The sequence below is a fragment of the Artemia franciscana genome, chromosome 3 (assembly GCF_032884065.1).
Source record: "Artemia franciscana chromosome 3, ASM3288406v1, whole genome shotgun sequence".
In the NCBI taxonomy this organism is placed as follows: Eukaryota; Metazoa; Arthropoda; class Branchiopoda; order Anostraca; family Artemiidae; genus Artemia; species Artemia franciscana.
Genome location: NC_088865.1, coordinates 35,665,432 through 35,683,126, shown reverse-complemented (window position 1 = coordinate 35,683,126; position 17,695 = coordinate 35,665,432). Strand labels below are relative to the sequence as shown.

The 17,695-nt window shown below is 34.4% G+C and overlaps 1 protein-coding gene across 2 annotated transcripts in view; it reads left to right on the top strand.

The window, feature by feature from the left end:
* Positions 1–17,455, top strand: part of LOC136025223 (intermembrane lipid transfer protein VPS13B-like) — a gene marked incomplete at its 5' end in the record, with an annotated part of 79,609 nt that extends 62,154 nt beyond the window's left edge. For both annotated transcript variants that reach the window (XM_065701046.1, XM_065701045.1), the window contains 2 exon segments: positions 5,913–6,050; positions 17,115–17,455. In XM_065701046.1, the coding sequence (XP_065557118.1) occupies positions 5,913–6,050; positions 17,115–17,327 (351 nt within the window).
* Between the last annotated feature and the right edge of the window lie 240 nt (positions 17,456–17,695).

Sequence of the window (17,695 nt, the reverse complement as noted above, 5' to 3'; positions counted from 1 at the left end):
TCGTCGTAGCTACACTGACGAAAATGTGGCGTTGCTCTAAAACATTCGTAATTTTGAAACATCCAAATAAAAGGTCTTAGAAATCGCTGTTTTCAAAAATGGAAACATCTAAGATGGATTTAGGGGACAAAAATATTTGATTTTAAAGTCCTTAGTACTTCAAAACGCGTACCATAATCGTTGCTTAATAACCTCCTTCTGGAAATAATCGAAATTTGAACTAGTCGAACATCGAGTGCTTATCTAGCTTTGTCTCTCCAGGAGGAACTGCTCTCCTTTTAAGCCTTTGTTTTAATAGATTGAACTTACTACTTGTTTTTCCTGTCTTTGGTTCAATTCCAAGGTCGGTGTCACCTTAAGTCGTTAGCATGGAAAGTTATTATTTTATAGTACCTCATGTTAGACCCTATCCAGGATTCTGCATTATGTCTGAAACCATCAACCTAAAGAAGCTATTAAAAAACCTATTTTATTTGACTGTAGCTTGTCATTAATAGTCTGAAATTCACATCAAAGCTGGACAAGAGGATTGTTTCCTTTCTGGAAAAGTTATGACTTGAAATTGCACTCTTTGAAATTTTAGGCCTCTTTTCTTCAAATAAATCCCTGATAAACCTCCACCAGCACCATCTCCTCTCCTCCCGGAGAATTTCCGTTATGCGCGCTTACGACTATGAAGATAAGGGTTTGGAAGCAGTAGGGATGAATCAAATTAAATAAAATAGATTCAAAAAAGGAATTTCTTCAAAACGTGCTATTTTTCTTTTTTTTTTTTTTTTTTTTTTTTTTTTTTTTTTTTTTTTTTTTTTTTTTTTTTAATCTGTCTATGCCCTTTCAGTCTTTGAAGAAACAATTTACAAGACATGGGATTCAGACCGTCGAAAATCGTCTGATCTTTCTCTTAAGGTCTACCTTTCTGCACCAATCTTATTGTAGATTCAAGTAGCGGTTGCTTTTTTCTTCTTGTTTTTTAATTTTGTCGATTCTTGTATAAGTTTAATGTAAATCAAGCTGTAGGGCTATTGGATTTTTAGGACTACTAGTTTGAATATTCACGACAAATAAAAAAAAAATAAAAAAAGGACTTCATTTCTATTCAGAAACCCATGCTAATTTAATTTTAACAGTCTCTGTACTCAGTACTGGAATAGCTTTATTTTTTTTGCAAAATTAATGCTGTGTAATTTTTATTTACTTGTAAAGAAAACAGTAAAGTTTCGAAATCTTGATCCAATTCATTTCTTAGAATACTCTTTTATAGACTTAGCATCATTGTTGTAAATTCATCCGTAAATATCTCCACTAAAAAAAAACGTAAAAAATAATTGCTATTTTACCTTGTATATACGTCTTATTCCCTTTTTGTTTATTTTTTCCTTTGTGTACTGTAAGAGCTGATTTCTGAGAATCTGGGCCTCGTGTCGTCTATTCTTAATAAAAAAATGCTTTCTCAAAGCCCCCCTCCCACTCCAAAGCCACCCCGCACAGAAAGCAATTCCTGAGATGAAAATTCATATTTGTTATGTTGAACGATGTACATTTTGAACAGCCGTTATAGAAAAGTTAAACCTTAGCGTTAGGGGCTGGGGAATTAGAAGCAGGGTTTCCACATGTAGCACGAAAGTACTATTGTAGTACTATTTTATCATGTGTAGCACTGTAGCTCGTGCAACATTGAATTTAGCACATTAACTCTTATATGAGCAAATTGAAAATGTAGACATATAAAATGCAATTACAGGATGTGTCTCACATCAAAATTTATGTCAGAACATTTTTTGTGCATGAAAATAATTTACATACATTTAAATGTGGGATTTGCGTGTGCGTGTACTTTTTCCCACTCACTGCCCTGATCAGCTCAGGATAAATTTTTATTCCTTTACATTAAAAAGATTAAAAAATTGAACTAAAAACTAATCTCAGTACACTTAAACGAACCTTGCGCTGGTCGTGGCACAAGCCGCGACATGTGCAATTTTTTTTCTTTACTGTAGCACCGAAAATCACTGTGTAGCATGCAAATTTGGACAATTGTAGAACTTTAGGAACTGACAGTGGTGGCAACCCTGATTAGGGGATGGATAGATTCTCTCTTATATAGAATAATTTCTGTTCGTTTTCAGTTTTAGGATGATGTTTTTTTCCATGTGGAATCTTTTTTAATTTTGATTTCGTCGCTTAACATGTCCGATTTTCAATAGAATGGTACAATTAAAGCCTCTGTTATATACGGGTTATTTTTATAGTTTTGGGTCCGTACATCTGGGCCGCAATTTTTGGACCCCTAGCTTGTCCCGGCTAAAATTTTAATTTTAGACTTGTGTATTCCTTTTTCCTCAGATATTCCCTTTTGCATTGTAGGAGCTGGTTTCTGTGGATGTATGTCTCGTGTCGTTTTTTGTCGTTTTTTTTCGGTCGTTTTTCGTTTCTTGTCGGTACAATTCGTTGTCGGTACGACGTTTCGTCGTTTTTTGTCGGTACAATTAAAGCCTCTGTTATATACGGGTTATTTTTATAGTTTTGGGTCCGTACATCTGGGTCGCAATTTTTGGACCCCTAGTTTGTCCCGGCTAAAATTTTAATTTATTTTTATAGTTTTGGGTCCGTACATCTGGGCCGCAATTTTTGGACCCCTAGCTTGTCCCGGCTAAAATTTTAATTTTAGACTTGTGTATTCCTTTTTCCTCAGATATTCCCTTTTGCATTGTAGGAGCTGGTTTCTGTGGATGTATGCCTCGTGTCGTTTTTTTTCATTTTTTGTTTGTTTGTATCTGATCTGAAAGACATCTAGAAGAAACGTATTTTCTTTTTTATTCTTGGATGAAAATAAATTGCTCGGATGAAAACCTCAGCCTGGAGAAATTGAAAAGGAAGATGTTCGAGAAAGTTTTTCATTTACAAATGAAGGCTCAGGAAGCATTTATGTCTTTACTTGTTTATTCCCGAAAGAAGACGAAGGAAAGAAAAGACAAGTCTTTGTAGCCTGTCACCATTTATGCTTTTTGCAATCCATTTGGGGCCGAATGAAAAACAGAACGTCCTAGCAATGAATGAGAAGAATTTCTGTAAAAACAATTTTTAAAAGGAAGGAGGAACTTCTTGAGATAGAACAAAGAATCAAACTCTGAATTCACTGGGGTGGAGGAAGACCATATGCAGTTCTGTTGGTTTCAGATGGATTGGTTTTATGATGAGTTCTTAGTAATTCTACCGGAAATGGTCACTACTCACAGATCGATTATTGCATTCTAAATGCCACATGACCAGACCTAAAGGTTCTAAGCTGTGGAAGTAATTTAGCATATTACAAGTATTCATGTTTTTTTTTCTCTCTCTCTCTTTTATTACCTATAGGGCTGTATGAGTGACATGAAAGTTTTTTAACCGTTGAAATTCTCGAAGTAATAAATTAAATATTTTCTCATTGAAACCTCCTGGTGGAACTCGTTGGTATATATTTGCACCTTCTACTTTTAGATCTGGTCAAACCAAAAATTTTCAAGTTTTGATCACATTTTTAAGTTCTGATCAACCTACAGAAATTTTATTAGTTTCGCCACCAACCTCTGAATTCAGTCTAAATAGCCTAGGGTAGTGGCTGTAACCTTCCATTTTTATACCATTTTCTATTGGTACTAAAGAATCGACTATTCTTAGTAGCAAATGTAGAGCGTGTTCCAGAGCTCAATTACCGTTAATGCTTATTTGTTATCACACGTGTTTGTGTTCCAAAACCATGAAAAGCAAAAATTTATATGCACTTTGTATTGTTATAAGTGCAAATCGGACTGTTATGTTCGCCCCTTTTATGTGTCATGAGTATTTTAGGGGGCTAAATTTGTTATTATCTGCCCTTTTTAGCTTGAAAGTAATTGCAAATAATTAATATCATTACTGATAAGTAGGTTCCGGAAGATAGCCTCTGACTTTCTGTCAATCCAATGCATCAAATGCATTCCAATGACATATTTCATGAATTACATTTGTCGCTTTATAGATCAATTCATGTGTTTATAAATTGAAGAGAATATAAGGAGATCAGAGACCTTCAAAAACTGGTTGAAGTTTGGTCAAGTTAAGATAAAATTAATAATAATAAAAAAATACAACTCTGAGATAGTGTCTCCAGTGGTTTCTGTTCAATAAAGAATTTTTTGATGGGGACAGAGGCAATATATTTTTCTAAACGTAGGGGCTGCAAATTTGTATTTTTTCAATGAAAATACCCCCCCAAAAAAAGGTATTTCGAACAATCTAGGAGGACAAAAATCTAGGGAGGCACATGATCCCTCCCGAATGGACGCTTCTGGGTATCTCTCGTACCGTATTTGTGGAAAGTTAAATAAGGATTTCTTCAACTCACTCTGAATAATTTTGACTGTTGAAAGGCAAATTATTGAATTTTAAATTTATTAAAAACCAGTGTGTTTAACGCTTGCAAATACCAACCAACTTTCGTTACATTCCAAGAAGTTTTCAGTAAACTGAAATTTAAACTTTAGCAGTAATCTTGTGGTGTTAGGTGAGGTAGGTAATAAGTCTGGCATATTTAGTATAATTCTTTTTTATTTTGAGTTAATGTGGGTCTTTCCAATAATATATATTTTATTTTTCAATTTGATACTATTCAAAATGTATTGACGTTTTTATCCTATGTATGCTTGCAATTTATAAATTTAACATTTCCTCTGCTAAAAACGGCTTACAAACATAGTTTTCATTTTATTAACCTGTTTTTATTCATTTATTTATTACCATTTTTTTTGTCTTATGGCTTGTTGTGTAAACAACGAATAAACTTTAGCTAAAAGGAAAAGTATTATCTGTTGGTGAATTTACACCCCCCCCCATTCTGAATTAAATTTCTATGCGCAGGTCAATTTTATGCGTTGTTGCTTTTCTTAATTTGATTTTGCTGTTGTTTATCCTGTACGGGGTTTCCAGTTGAGATTTATTGTTGTTTTATTTACATTTCTTGTATCTTAGCTATGTATGATCTTTGCTAAAAATGTAAAGATCATTGTAATGATCTTTGCTAAAAATGTTTATTTTCATCTTCACACTTTGGTTGTAACTGCCTTTAGAAGCTTAGAAAAAATTAAAACTCTGACTTTGCCGTATTACTTAGAGACGACACGGTTTTTTGGGTTACCAAAAGGGAGAGATGAAGGGTTCTACTTGTTGTTTCACTGTCCCCTAAGAAACGTAGAAATTTACATAGCTTGGCGTAATGTTTTAAATGGACAGTTCAGTTTGTTTCACTCTTCTGACAAACTATCTTTTTCTTTACTTTAGCCCTCCTCACCCGCTTAAAAATTCTCAAGGCTGGCCTCTTCCTTGACATCCCCTTGCAAATCTGTTAATACTATTCCTTTATGAAGAAAGAAAATAGGAGGAACTTTAATTCAAATAGTTCCTATTTTTGATATTTCGGGTTTCTATTTCGGGTAGCATTGACTCATGAAAGAAATTGGTTTTATGTTTAATGCTCACATCTTTCGAAAAGGAAAAATCTGCTGATTTCCAAATATAATATTCTATTTCCTAAAATATAAACTGAAATATGTTTGGATAGTATTTAAGATAAGAAAGAAATAAAATTCAGCATTAATATGATTATTTCGACAGGCACTTTAATTCATAGAGAAACAAGAGGCTGTCCATGCAAAGGTTTTCTTGTCCAAAGTCTAAAAGCTGCATTTTCGTTTTCATGTAAAACCATATTAATTGTTAAATAGGAATTTTGGCTTTGGACATGATGCCAAGAAAATATATTTAACGTTTTTCTATTTTGTCCCTTGTAGTACAGGCTTTTTTATGTTTATTGTATCATGGTACGTCTTAATTTTAATGTGTTAAATTTACAGCCTCGATTTAACAAATTAATTATAAATAAAAACAATTTTTAGGTTTTATTATTTCTTGATGGAAGTGAGGATACACCAGAGGCTGTGTTGAGCTTACGGGATTTGGAGTGTCAGGAAGGTGACAATGATCCAACTATGGTTTGCATTAGGGTAAAGAAGAAGGAAGCCAGCCCTATTTTTGTAACTATACTATTTTTTTCTGTTTATTGAATTTATTTTTACATGGCGTTTCCAAAACAAACTGAGGCTTTTCGTCCAATAAACAAAAAAAACAAGTTTTTTTAAATGAAAGTAAGGAGCGACATTAAAACTTAAAACGAACAGAAATTACTCCGTACATGAAAGGGGCTTTTCCTCCTCGACGCCCCGCTGTTTACGCTAAAGTTTGACTCTTTCTCTTAACTCTACCTATTAAAACAGTAAAAAACTTTAGCGTAAAGAGCGGGGCGTTGAGGAGGAAAAGCCCCTTTCATATACGGAGTAATTTCTGTTCGTTTTAAGTTTTAATGTCGCCCCTTACTTTCATTTAAAAAAAACTTGTTTTTTGTTGTTGTTGAATTTCTGGACGTTTTTGAATTAATGCATTTTTTTTATCTTGGCTCTCCGCGCGTAAATAATTAAAGCGAAATTTGCATATTAATCTTTTGGGCTAAATGGCTTTTTCATAGTTTTACTCGGAAGATTTTGAGAAAAAAGGAGCGAGAGAGGAGGCCTAGTTGCCCTCCAATTTTTTGATTACTTAAAAAGGCATTAACTTTAATTTTTTTACGAACGTTTTCATAAGTAAAAAATATACGTAACTTACGAATTAACTTACGTAACGAACTTTTTTGATTACTTGAAAAGGCAACTATAACTTTTAATTTTTACGAACGTTTTCATAAGTAAAAAATATACGTAACCTACGAATTAACTTACGTAGCGAACTTCTATATTCGCATGTTTTTATTGCGTATATGAGGGGGCTCACCCCTCGTCGATACCTCGCTCTTTACACTAAAGCTTAAATTTTGTCCCAATTCCTTAAGAATGATCCCTGAATCACAAAGGCCGTAGAATAAATAGTTGAGATTACTAAAAATACTTTAGCGTAAAGAGCGAGGTTTTACGAGGAGGTAAACCCTAATATGCGTAATAATTTCTATTCGTTTTAAGTTTTAATGCTGCTCCTTACTTTCAGTAGAAAAAACTTTTCATATTTATTTTTGCACTGTTTTTTTAAATAATGCCAGAAAATCCTGCGCCCCCTCCATTGAAAGTCTCTTCCCCCATGAGAAGTTCCTCCATGGAAAGATCCTCCCACGTAACCCCCCCTCAACTCTCCCCCCAAACCAAAAAAATCTCCCTGAAAACGTCTGTACACATCCCAGTAACCATTACTATATGTAAACACAGGTCAAAGTTTGTAACTTGCAGCCCCTCCCACGGGGACTGCGGGGGAGTAAGTCGTCCCCAAAGACATAGTTATTAGGTTTTTAGACTATTGTGAATAAAATGGCTATCTCCGAATTTTGATCCGGTGACTTTGGGGAAAAATGAGCGTGGGAGGGGCCCTAGGTGCCCTCCAATTTTTTTGGTCACTTAAAAAGGCCACTAGAACTTCTAATTTCCGTTAGAATGAGCCCTTTCGCGACATTCTAAGAACACTGAGTCGATACGATCACCCCTGGGGAAAAAAACAAACAAACAAAAAAACAAATAAACACGCATCGGTGATTTGTCTTCTGGAAAAAAATACGAAATTTCACATTGTTGTAGAGAGGGGCTTGAAACTTCTACAGTAAGGTTCTCTGATACGCTGAATCTGATGGCGTGATTTTCGTTAGGATCGTATGACTTTTAGGTGGTATTTCCCCCTATTTTCTAAAATGAGGCAAATTTTCTCAGTTTGACTCTTTCTCTCAATTCTTCTTTTTAAAACAGTAAAAAACTTTAGCGTAAAGAGTGGGGCGTTGATGAGGAAGCAGCCTCTTTCATATACGAAGTAATTTCTGTGCGTTTTAAGTTTTAATGTCGCTCCTTACTTTCAGTTAAAAAAACTCATTTTTTTTATTTAATTTCTGAACGTTTTTGAATCAATGCATGTTTTGATTTTGGCTCTCCGCAGAGGAATAATCAAAACGAAATTTTGCATATTTTTTTTTGGGGGGGGGGGCTAAATGGCTTTCTCATAATTTTGATCGAATGATTTTGAGAAAAAAAGAGCGGGGGCGAAGCCTAGTTGCCCTCCGATTTTTTGGTTAATTAAAAAGGCAACTAGAACTTTTAATTTTTTACGAATCTTTTTATTGGTAAAAGATTTACGAACTTATAAATTAGCTTACGTAAAGAACTTTTGTATTCTCATGTTTTTATTACATATATGAGGGGATTCGCCCCATCGTCAGTACCTCGCTCTTTACACTAAAGCTTAAATTTTATCCCAATTCATTAAGAATGACCTCTGAATCACAAAAGCCGTAGAATAAATAGTTGAAATTACTAAAAATACTTTAGCGTAAAGAGCTAGGTGTCATAAGGAGGTGACCCCCTTATATGGGTAATAATTTCTGTTTGTTTTAAGTTTTATTGCTGTTCCTTACTTCCAGGTGAAAAAGCTTTTTCACATTTATTTTTTAATTTTTTTTTTTAATAATGCTAGTAAATCCTGCTCTCCCTTCATGGAAGTTTTCTTCTCCCATGACAAATTCTCGATGGAAAGTCTCCCCAGCATATCCCCCTCTTCTCAACCCCTCCCCCCAACCAAAAAAATCCTCCTGAAAACGCCTGTATACTTCCCAATAACCATTACTATATGTAAGCACAGGTCAAAGTTTGTAACTTGTTGCCCCTCCCACGGGGACTGTGGGGGAGTAAGTCGTCCCCAAAGACATAGTTATAAGGTTTTTCGACAACGCTGAATAAAATGGGTATCTCAGAAATTTGGTCCGTTGACTTTGGGAAAATAATTAGCGTGGGAGGGGGCCTAGGTGCCCTCCAATTTTTTTGGTCACTTAAAAAGGGCACTAGAACTTTTCATTTCCGTTAGAATGAGCCCTCTTGCAACATTCTAGGACAACTGGGTCGATACGATCACCCCTGGGGAAAAAAAACAAAAAAAAAAACAAAAAAACAAATAAACACGCATCCGTAATCTGCCTTCTGGCAAAAAATGCAAAATTCCACATTTTTGTTGATAGGAGCTCGAAACTTCTACAATAGGGTTCTCTGATACGCTGAATCTGATGGTGTGATTTTCGTTAAGATTCTATGACTTTTAGGGGGTGTTTCCCTCTATTTTCTAAAATAACGCAAATTTTCTCAGGCTCGTAACTTTTGATGGGTAAGACTAAACTTGATGAAACTTATATATTTAAAACCAGCATTAAAATGCGATTCTTTTGATATAGCTATTGGTATCAAAATTCCATTTTTTAGAGTTTTGGTTACTATTGAGCCGGGTCGCTCCTTACTACAGTTCGTTACCACGAACTGTTTGATTCGTTACCACGAACTGTTTGATTCGTGTTCATGTCCAAATTATTTTCTTAATTATTAAAATTCGGTTTTTCTTTGTCTCTTCTTTTTTTTTCTTTTTCTTCATCATCAACATGTAGTATTAAACCAGTCTTCAAGGACTTTCTCTCTTTTGTTACATCTTTTCTTTGATGCAACAAGAGACTTGTTGTTTCGCTCTGAGAAAAAATTCCCTCCCATTGTATTGGTGATAATTTCAAAGTTGAAGCAAGTCATGCAGATTCAAGCCCTATTGTTTTGGGGAAGTCTTCATTCAAAATAACGCAGCGGTTCAAAATTGTAGGTCCAAAATAGTACGTTAAAAGATGTTCGTAGAGAATTAAAGACACGGTTAGCAGTGTCCGTGTCTGCAGTAGTAATTTCATGGCAGGATTTTACTTGAATTATTTCTACATGAGTGTGGAAAAACTGAAAAATATGGTTAGGGAATTTTAAAAATTAATGTTAACAAAAATGTTGCAATTTACAACGAAATGTTAAGTAAGAAAGGATCTTTTAGGAATCAAAGACACGGGAGAAATAATTGTGATACCAAGGGTCCATTTCTTTTTAATCAAACGCTAAAGTTTGACTTTTAGTGCCAAGTCTTGAAGAAAGATTCCTGCAACGCACGGGGAGCTATTAGAGTCCTAAGCTTTTCTAAAAGTACAAAAACTTTTGCGTAAAGAGCGGTGTATTGGGGAGAGGGCAGTCCCTTTTATTTGCGTCGATTTAAGATTTAACTTTGATCCTTACTTTCAATCGAAATTTTTTTTTATTTATTTAAAATTTTAAGAACTATCTTAAGACTAGACCAACCGATACAACACGGTTAGTTTGATTGAGTGGGTTTTAATTGGATTTTACTAAAAAAAAGTCAATTAACACCTCTTGATTTACAGCAGCTGATGTTGTGGTGTCCGGTCATAAGAACAATCTTCTCCCTTACTTATATATTGTCCCAGATTTTGATTGTCAATACATTTTGTAAACTGCATATTGTAAACTATGAATCATAGACAACGAGTTTAAAGGGGTTAAGGTTTTTTGTCCTCCTAACTAGCTTACTCGTGCTTCAGTTTCTGATGTATTAACAAGGCCATGGGTTATTATGATTCATGCCATAAAATTCATGGACATATATCCAGGATTAGTTACTCTTGTAGCCAAAAGAATGCAGGATAACCAGACGTAACTGACGTCCAGTTGTTTCTAATTGGCTACTCTTCTATTATAGCACCGAAATTTTTCAGCAAACAGGTGGTTAAATAAGCATTTGCTGTTATCAACCGTTCCGGTGTTGACACGCGGTCGCAGTGTGAGCAATAAATAAATAAACTGTGTACATTTCTGCTTCAAGTGATGGGACGATGTCAAATTTTCAAATTTGACACCGCCTCCAATTCCGCTTTACAGTATTGGTTCGATAAAATTTCGGATCTTAGCCAGATTGATAACCAAATCGAGTGTTATATTGTTATATGTTTTATCCAAACTTAATCGAGGAGGGAATGGGTGGGTTAAGGGTTACAATTACCACCCTCTAATAAAAACTGGCAAAATTGTATTTTTTTTTCATTTACTCCTCCTATTTGATTACAGTTTGAATTCCATTTTTCTTATTTATCCAGTTTCATGCATAATGTTTAGCGGAATTTAGAAATACTGTCACTCCTTTCGAAGTAATTGTACCAGAAATATAGAAACCATTCATCCCATTAAATTGGAAAAAAATGTAAAGCCTGAAAGAGAGGGATAGTGTAGAGCGAGGGTTGGCAATGAAAGAATGAAACCTGCAGTGGAGAGAAGGAGGAGATGCAGAAACGGGAGGAAACAAAAAGAAACGGAAGAAACTGAAAACTAACCGAAAAACAGAACCAGATTAAAATACAATAAATGAGGAAAAAAAGATCAAAAGTTATTAAGAAAAACGACTGAAGAACAATTTACATTGACAATATGCGAGATGGAACTTCAAAGTGGATTAGATTCCATATTGGCCAAATTCTAAACCATAGAGATTGACCTAAAAGTTGCTAGAAATAGCTATAGTCATCTGCAATTGTTAGGGTTTTGAATTACCGGGATTCGGGATTCCTTGGAAAAGATAAAATTAGTCATTATGCATAGTTCTTAAAGTGATAATTAACATAAAAAACAGAAAACAGAATTGAAATTCCTTAAAGATGTCTTAGAAAGCCGGACAGGAAGCTACTCTCGATGTACTGTAGCATATATAGCCTTCAGTGTCATCAACTCATGAAAATTATGGGGTGGAGGCAAGTTTTATTTCTCAAAATCTAGGGGGAAGGGAATTTCGTTTGTTTAATGAAAATACGAAAAAATACATTTTTCAATGAAAACATGCAAAAAGGTATTTTTCAAAATCTGGGACGGGACAAAAATATGACGAGGAATGGAGGTTCAAATGACCCCCCCCTTCAATTGATGCCATTGATAGCCTCGCAGTATGTATTCAAAATAAGCGAGGAATAACAAGGGTTCTTTCGAGTGTACAGCTTTATGGAACGCTCAGGTGCTGCCGATTTTCATCACATTCTCCACCTAATTGATCTGTTTTTCTGAAATTTGGGCGAACTCGCCTTCACAAAAATTAAGTACTGCGTAAGAGTCTAGTGTCATATCTAGCATACTGTAAAACTGAATTTCAAAATCTATTTCAAAAGATATTTAGGGACAAAATATAAATTTTGTTCTACTTTTCTTAGACGTTAGCAAGCGATGCTTTCTAAAGCATGGTATTATCTTATCAAATGAAGCTTGTTGGTTCAAAAAGTATATCAGTCATAATTCCTTACAGAAACAATTAGATTAACTCTAAAATATTTGAAAATCTTCCTTAATCTCTTTAATATTTCTTTAAAGTTTTTACGAAAGACCACTAGATTTTGACAACATACACAGGGTTGTACTTATTCAGAAAGAACATCACTTAAATATTTACACTGTTAGTGATTTGTTTTTTTTTCAGTTATAACATGGTAAGACTACTTTCAGGCAACTTTACCTACTCACGAGAAGTCGAAATTATACCTATTTCTTTAGTAACAGAAAACCTAAGATAAATTTTCTCTCACTTTATCAATAAATGTTAACAGTGGATTCGTTTCTCGAATCGAGGAATTTTCTTGATTCTGACTCTTGGATAACCTTCGGTTTTCCTGACTCCCGAATTATCGTTTGGAGCACTAGCCAACTAGTTTTATTTAAAATGTTTATGATATGTAAGCCTGGTAACAATTGTATCTCCAAAAGTGTTTAAATCTCTTCATTTTAGTGACACTGTATTTTCAGCTCATCACAATATACTGCTAACTATTTCAACTAATTTTGGTCTGTAATGAGACTTATTAAATATTTTTTTAATTCTGCAGTAAGAGGTGAGAAGACGTGGTATCTACATCATCTGAACCCCCTACGTCCCACAATTTAGAGATCGTTATCTGATAGTTTTTCACTAAAGTATTGCTCTGATTATTACTAACTTACTACCATTTGAAGACAAAAAAGATTGAGTTCATCCAAGTTTTAATTTTGTGTTTGTTTATTTTTCGAGTAGACTTCCAATACCGTAATATGTCGTATTTTGATTCCCCAATATTGACAGGGGTGCTAATTAGAGGAGTAATGGTCCCTGTCCCCATATTTTTTTAAAAATACGTTTTCTTTTAGAATTTTCATAAACAACGGAAAAAAAACACCACATGTTAAAAAAAAACTTTTTTTGTATTTTCATTTTTTTTAAATCAAGGGAAATCCTTGAAAATGTTTTCCCCATCCCCTACATTTTCGTGAATTGGTAACCATGAATGTTGATTCTTTAGCTCTCTAATTAAATGCACGCATTGAGTAGCTGATATTGGAAGCCATGGTAATGATAGAGGTCAAGTGTTGCTGAAACATGAGCGCTTTGTAAGGCTGTGGAAGTTCAGTTGCACACCTTTCGTCATGGCTTCGCCTTCACGCGTGCGCAATAACAAATTATTAGCGCATTGCGATGGGAATATAAAACATTTGATGAAACTATTGTTGTGACGCTTTGGGAAACTTTCCAAACCGCGAGCTGTGATGGGTCCCATTTCTGAACCAAATTTTCCATACTGTATAATATTTATTCTGTGATTTCGCTTTCTGTTGCTATAATGAAAGAAAGGTTGAGATGAAAAGACTGCGTTTTACGAATGTAGGATGACAAATTACCAAAGATTTGGCTCTGTGGCCATCCATCTTTGGCCAAACGAAAAGCAGGTCGTCCCTGAATATAGTGGTAATTGCTATAGAAAGGATTTAAAAGAAATTTACACTTAAGAGGAAAGGATAAATAATGAAACTTCGTGTAGATTGAGCTACCGAGTAGGAGCGTGCATATCTATTTTGGCCTTAGGTAGCCTGGTGCTTCATCGAGTCGTACTGTTAATTTAATTATTTTTCTTTGTGTCTGAATGCTGGACCATCCTTAATGAAAGGTCTTTCTGACAACTCAGTTGGTTTGTTTCTAAACGAAAATTTGTTTTCTACCATCTCTTTGCTCAGGTAAAATCACCCAACCCTTCATTCATATAAACAAAATAGCTTTAATTGGCAATATTAGGGAATTGCATCAGAGATCAATTTTAGTTGGCCTTATATGCACAGATAATCGTTTCTTTCACTGTTGTTGCTGTTGTTTAGAAATAATCTTTATCCATCAATCTATATGATTGTTGCTGTTGTTTAGGGAGAATTGCCAGAAAATTGATCAGTTTCCCGATTAAATTTGTTTTTTTTAAACCTATAAATTACTTGATAAAGCAATTAATTTTTCTAAAGTTGATAACTAAAGTGCCATGACAAGCGAATTTGCTCCTGTATGAGCATTTGTGTGAAACAAGATTAGTGTCAAATATTTGTTTCTCGCCACTGCTTAGAGGCTTAATCCTTAATGAGAAGTTCCTAATACTGCAGAAGTTTACTCTCCCCCGTTCGTCCCCCTATAACTGATCCCACTGAACAATAGCACTCCTCTCCATTATTATAATTCGGCCGTCGTTGGCAACCCTACAACTAAAAGCATGTAAATGTCTCGTTTTTTGTCAATGAGAAGGTTCCTTGGATCTCAAATGGACTTGTTTTATCATAGGTAAAACCTAATCATGTGAAAAGGCTGTTAGGCTTTGGAATTCCCTTAGGAGTCTCACTCTTAATGAATAATTCCCCATAAAGAGAATAGTGTATTCCCTGTTATCTGCTAACATTCATAATATATACTCCGTTTATTTTTTTTTTCAGTCCAGAAATATCGACGTGGGAACAGGCTGTTATAGCGAGATTATTTTTATGTTTTCTTGGGAAAATATCTAATTTTTTACTAGTCTAAATTAAAATTCAACGGCAATTGAAGTCTTATTTATCAAGCTATGGGATGAGGTTAAAGTTCCTCTGAAGACCTACATGAAGCTAATAGTTGTCAATCCAGTTTAATCTTTAAAGACTTGAAGATGGCTCCTATTCTGATGTAAATGATTTATTAGACTACACTGCCTTTCCATTTACAGAAAGTCCTTTGTCCACTGCTCTGTTTAAAATATTATACTCGTTTTCACCATATTTTCATTTGTATTTTTTGCAAGATGGCACTTATTCTGGTGTAAATAATTTATTAGACTACACTGCCTTTCCATTTACAGAAACTGCTTTATTTACTGCTTTGTCCACTGCTTTGTTTAAAATGTTATCCCATTTTCACTTTATTTAATGTGTTAAATTCTATTCCAGCGTACCCTTAGCTGAGCGGTTGGATTGCTAAAGCGATTCAAATTTTGGTATCAAAACAAGATTAATTCCGAGACTTTCTGCTCCCATAATGAAATTCGTTAAAATTAAGGACACAAAAGCAAACAAAATTATTTTCTGCTGAATAATAAATTGTTAGAAATGATGAGTCTCATCTGAATAGTGAGTGAGAAGTGAATTGACTTGCGCTATACTTATATGTATTTTGAAAATTTCTCTATCGTTAAACACTTGCGTGAGCCCTAGTGCCCCCCTCCAAGAAATATCCTGATACCCCTTCAACACTCCTCCTTTGGAAGTTCCACTCTATCATGAAGCCAGCAACGTCTCGCAATAGAACAACGTATCATTTGTTCCCATTTTCTCCTCTGTATTTTGTGGATTTAAACATGGACTTCGAGTTTAGCCTTCCAATATGGCCTGTAAACATTCCAGAATAATCACTTGCTTAAAACCTAAGTTAGTTATCAAGGAGTCAGGTTTGGTCGGCAGTGACGGTTTTTCGGAGCTTCGTGATATACCATATTGATCGATTTTGAGCTCTTCTTCTTCGTCTGTCTTTTTCAGTTCAAGGTGCTCAATGTATTTTGTGATTTTTTTGGCCATCTCCTACGTTCGAACACATACTTTCGTTATTTCTTTAATGTTTTTTTTACCCTTGGTTTAACGGATGGGAGCATCTGAGGTCACGCCCTGAGTTATTGTTGAATGACCCTCTGAGTCAGTTCCTTGATGAGGCTCTTTTCCCCTAAACAACACGTTATCGCTGCGAGTCGATTTTTGTTGAGTATGCTGACAATTGTCTGAAGTCCATCCACTTTGGCTCCGACCTTCACATTGGGCTCATTTAAAGGAAGCAATAGACTTAACAACTTATTTTCTCATTAATCCGACTGTGCAGGAGAATGAGCTGCTCTTCCTTCTGTAAGGCTTTTTACGGTTATTAACTGCAAAACATTTTATTATTGGTTAAATACAATTTGTTAATTTGTTGAAACTTCTGGGCAGAATGAAGTATTTTATTATTTTTAAGATTCGCCCTTTAATGGTTGTGCATGTTTAGTCTCGGCATGAGTGTAAAAAAACTTAATAATAGAAGGAAAAGGGAAACATCAGAATGAGTAATATTCCGCTATAGACTTGTTTTGGTCTTTTTGAAACTTATAATGTGCTATAACACACACAAAAAAACTTAAAATCGTAATATGCTGTTCTTGCCTCAAGGAATACATGCGCAAAACCCGGAATCTGAGAAAAATGACCCCGGAAGTTTAATTGCTTTCCTTCTGGAAAACGTTAATTGGAGATGTTCTTCTCTTTCTATATAATGAGAGTGCTCTTTGACCTAGTTTTGTTTTCATTTTATCTTTAGAGTTTTTTATTTTATTTTATCCTCTAATAAAAATTAAGGCAAGCTTTGGTTATCAAAAGTGTTAATTTTTTACTCAAAATATGAAGAATATTTAAGGTTAACTATTTTTGTGTAGACCTATCCAAAAGTTCAAAAGTACATAGATTTGCAGATTAATTTACCTGGACCATTTTTGGAAAAGAGGAAAAAAAAGGAATGGCATATGTACATCTTGATTCCGAAAATTAGGTTCAAATCTGTAAACGAAACATCATGTTTATTTATTTTTACTACTAGTCTACTGATATCCTTAGCTTAGAGGCTCCTCTTTGTACAAATACTCAATGTTACTTCAAATAGATGCTTTTAATCTGTAAGATTCTTTCTTTTTCTTAGGGTACCTCTTGACTGGTCATTTTTGACCTACCCTAAATTTAGTGCTCAACTACCTAGTGGCAATTTTAAGCACACCAAGAAAGTGTAGGTATCTTGTAAATTTTGTTTTACATTCTATCTTTTGTCTCAATTGTTTTCTGATTTTTTTTTTTTTTGATTTTTTTTATTTAATAAAACCTCAGGAAGAACTTAAACCCATCTATTTTTAGATTGGTGAAGAAGTAATTCCACCATTCGATCCTAAGCGTATTCATGAGTACCTAGCGTCCTGCACAGGAATGGTTTTTCAGGATTCATCGGCCTTTGAAGATGGCGTCTTCGAATCCGGTGTCATCCGGCTTGTTTTAAATCCAGGTGAACGGGATCACTTTGTTTGTGTAGTAAAACGGTTTTTGTCACAATTTTTAAGTGATAAATTTTGATATAACTGTTTTTCTTTGTTTTTTTTGTTGTTGTTGTTGTTTTTTGTAATCCACTTTCTCCATCGGGTCTTGTAGAGTTGGTGTATGAGAAAAGAGGTTTGGACTTGAAATAAATCAATTTCTTGATATTCCGTTGGCATTTGTTATAATTTTTGTAGACATTAATAGGGATTCAGAAAGTTATACTTATAGTCAGAAAAGTTACAGTCAAAATATTATTTCTTCTTGAAATATTATTATTAGAAGGGATCTATTTAGATTTCCTGAATATAAAATTTTAGACAAAAGCTGTACAAATACATAAATAAAATAAAAATGTCTGTCAATCCATATGTAAAGATCAAGATCTATATTAATCTATAAAAGTT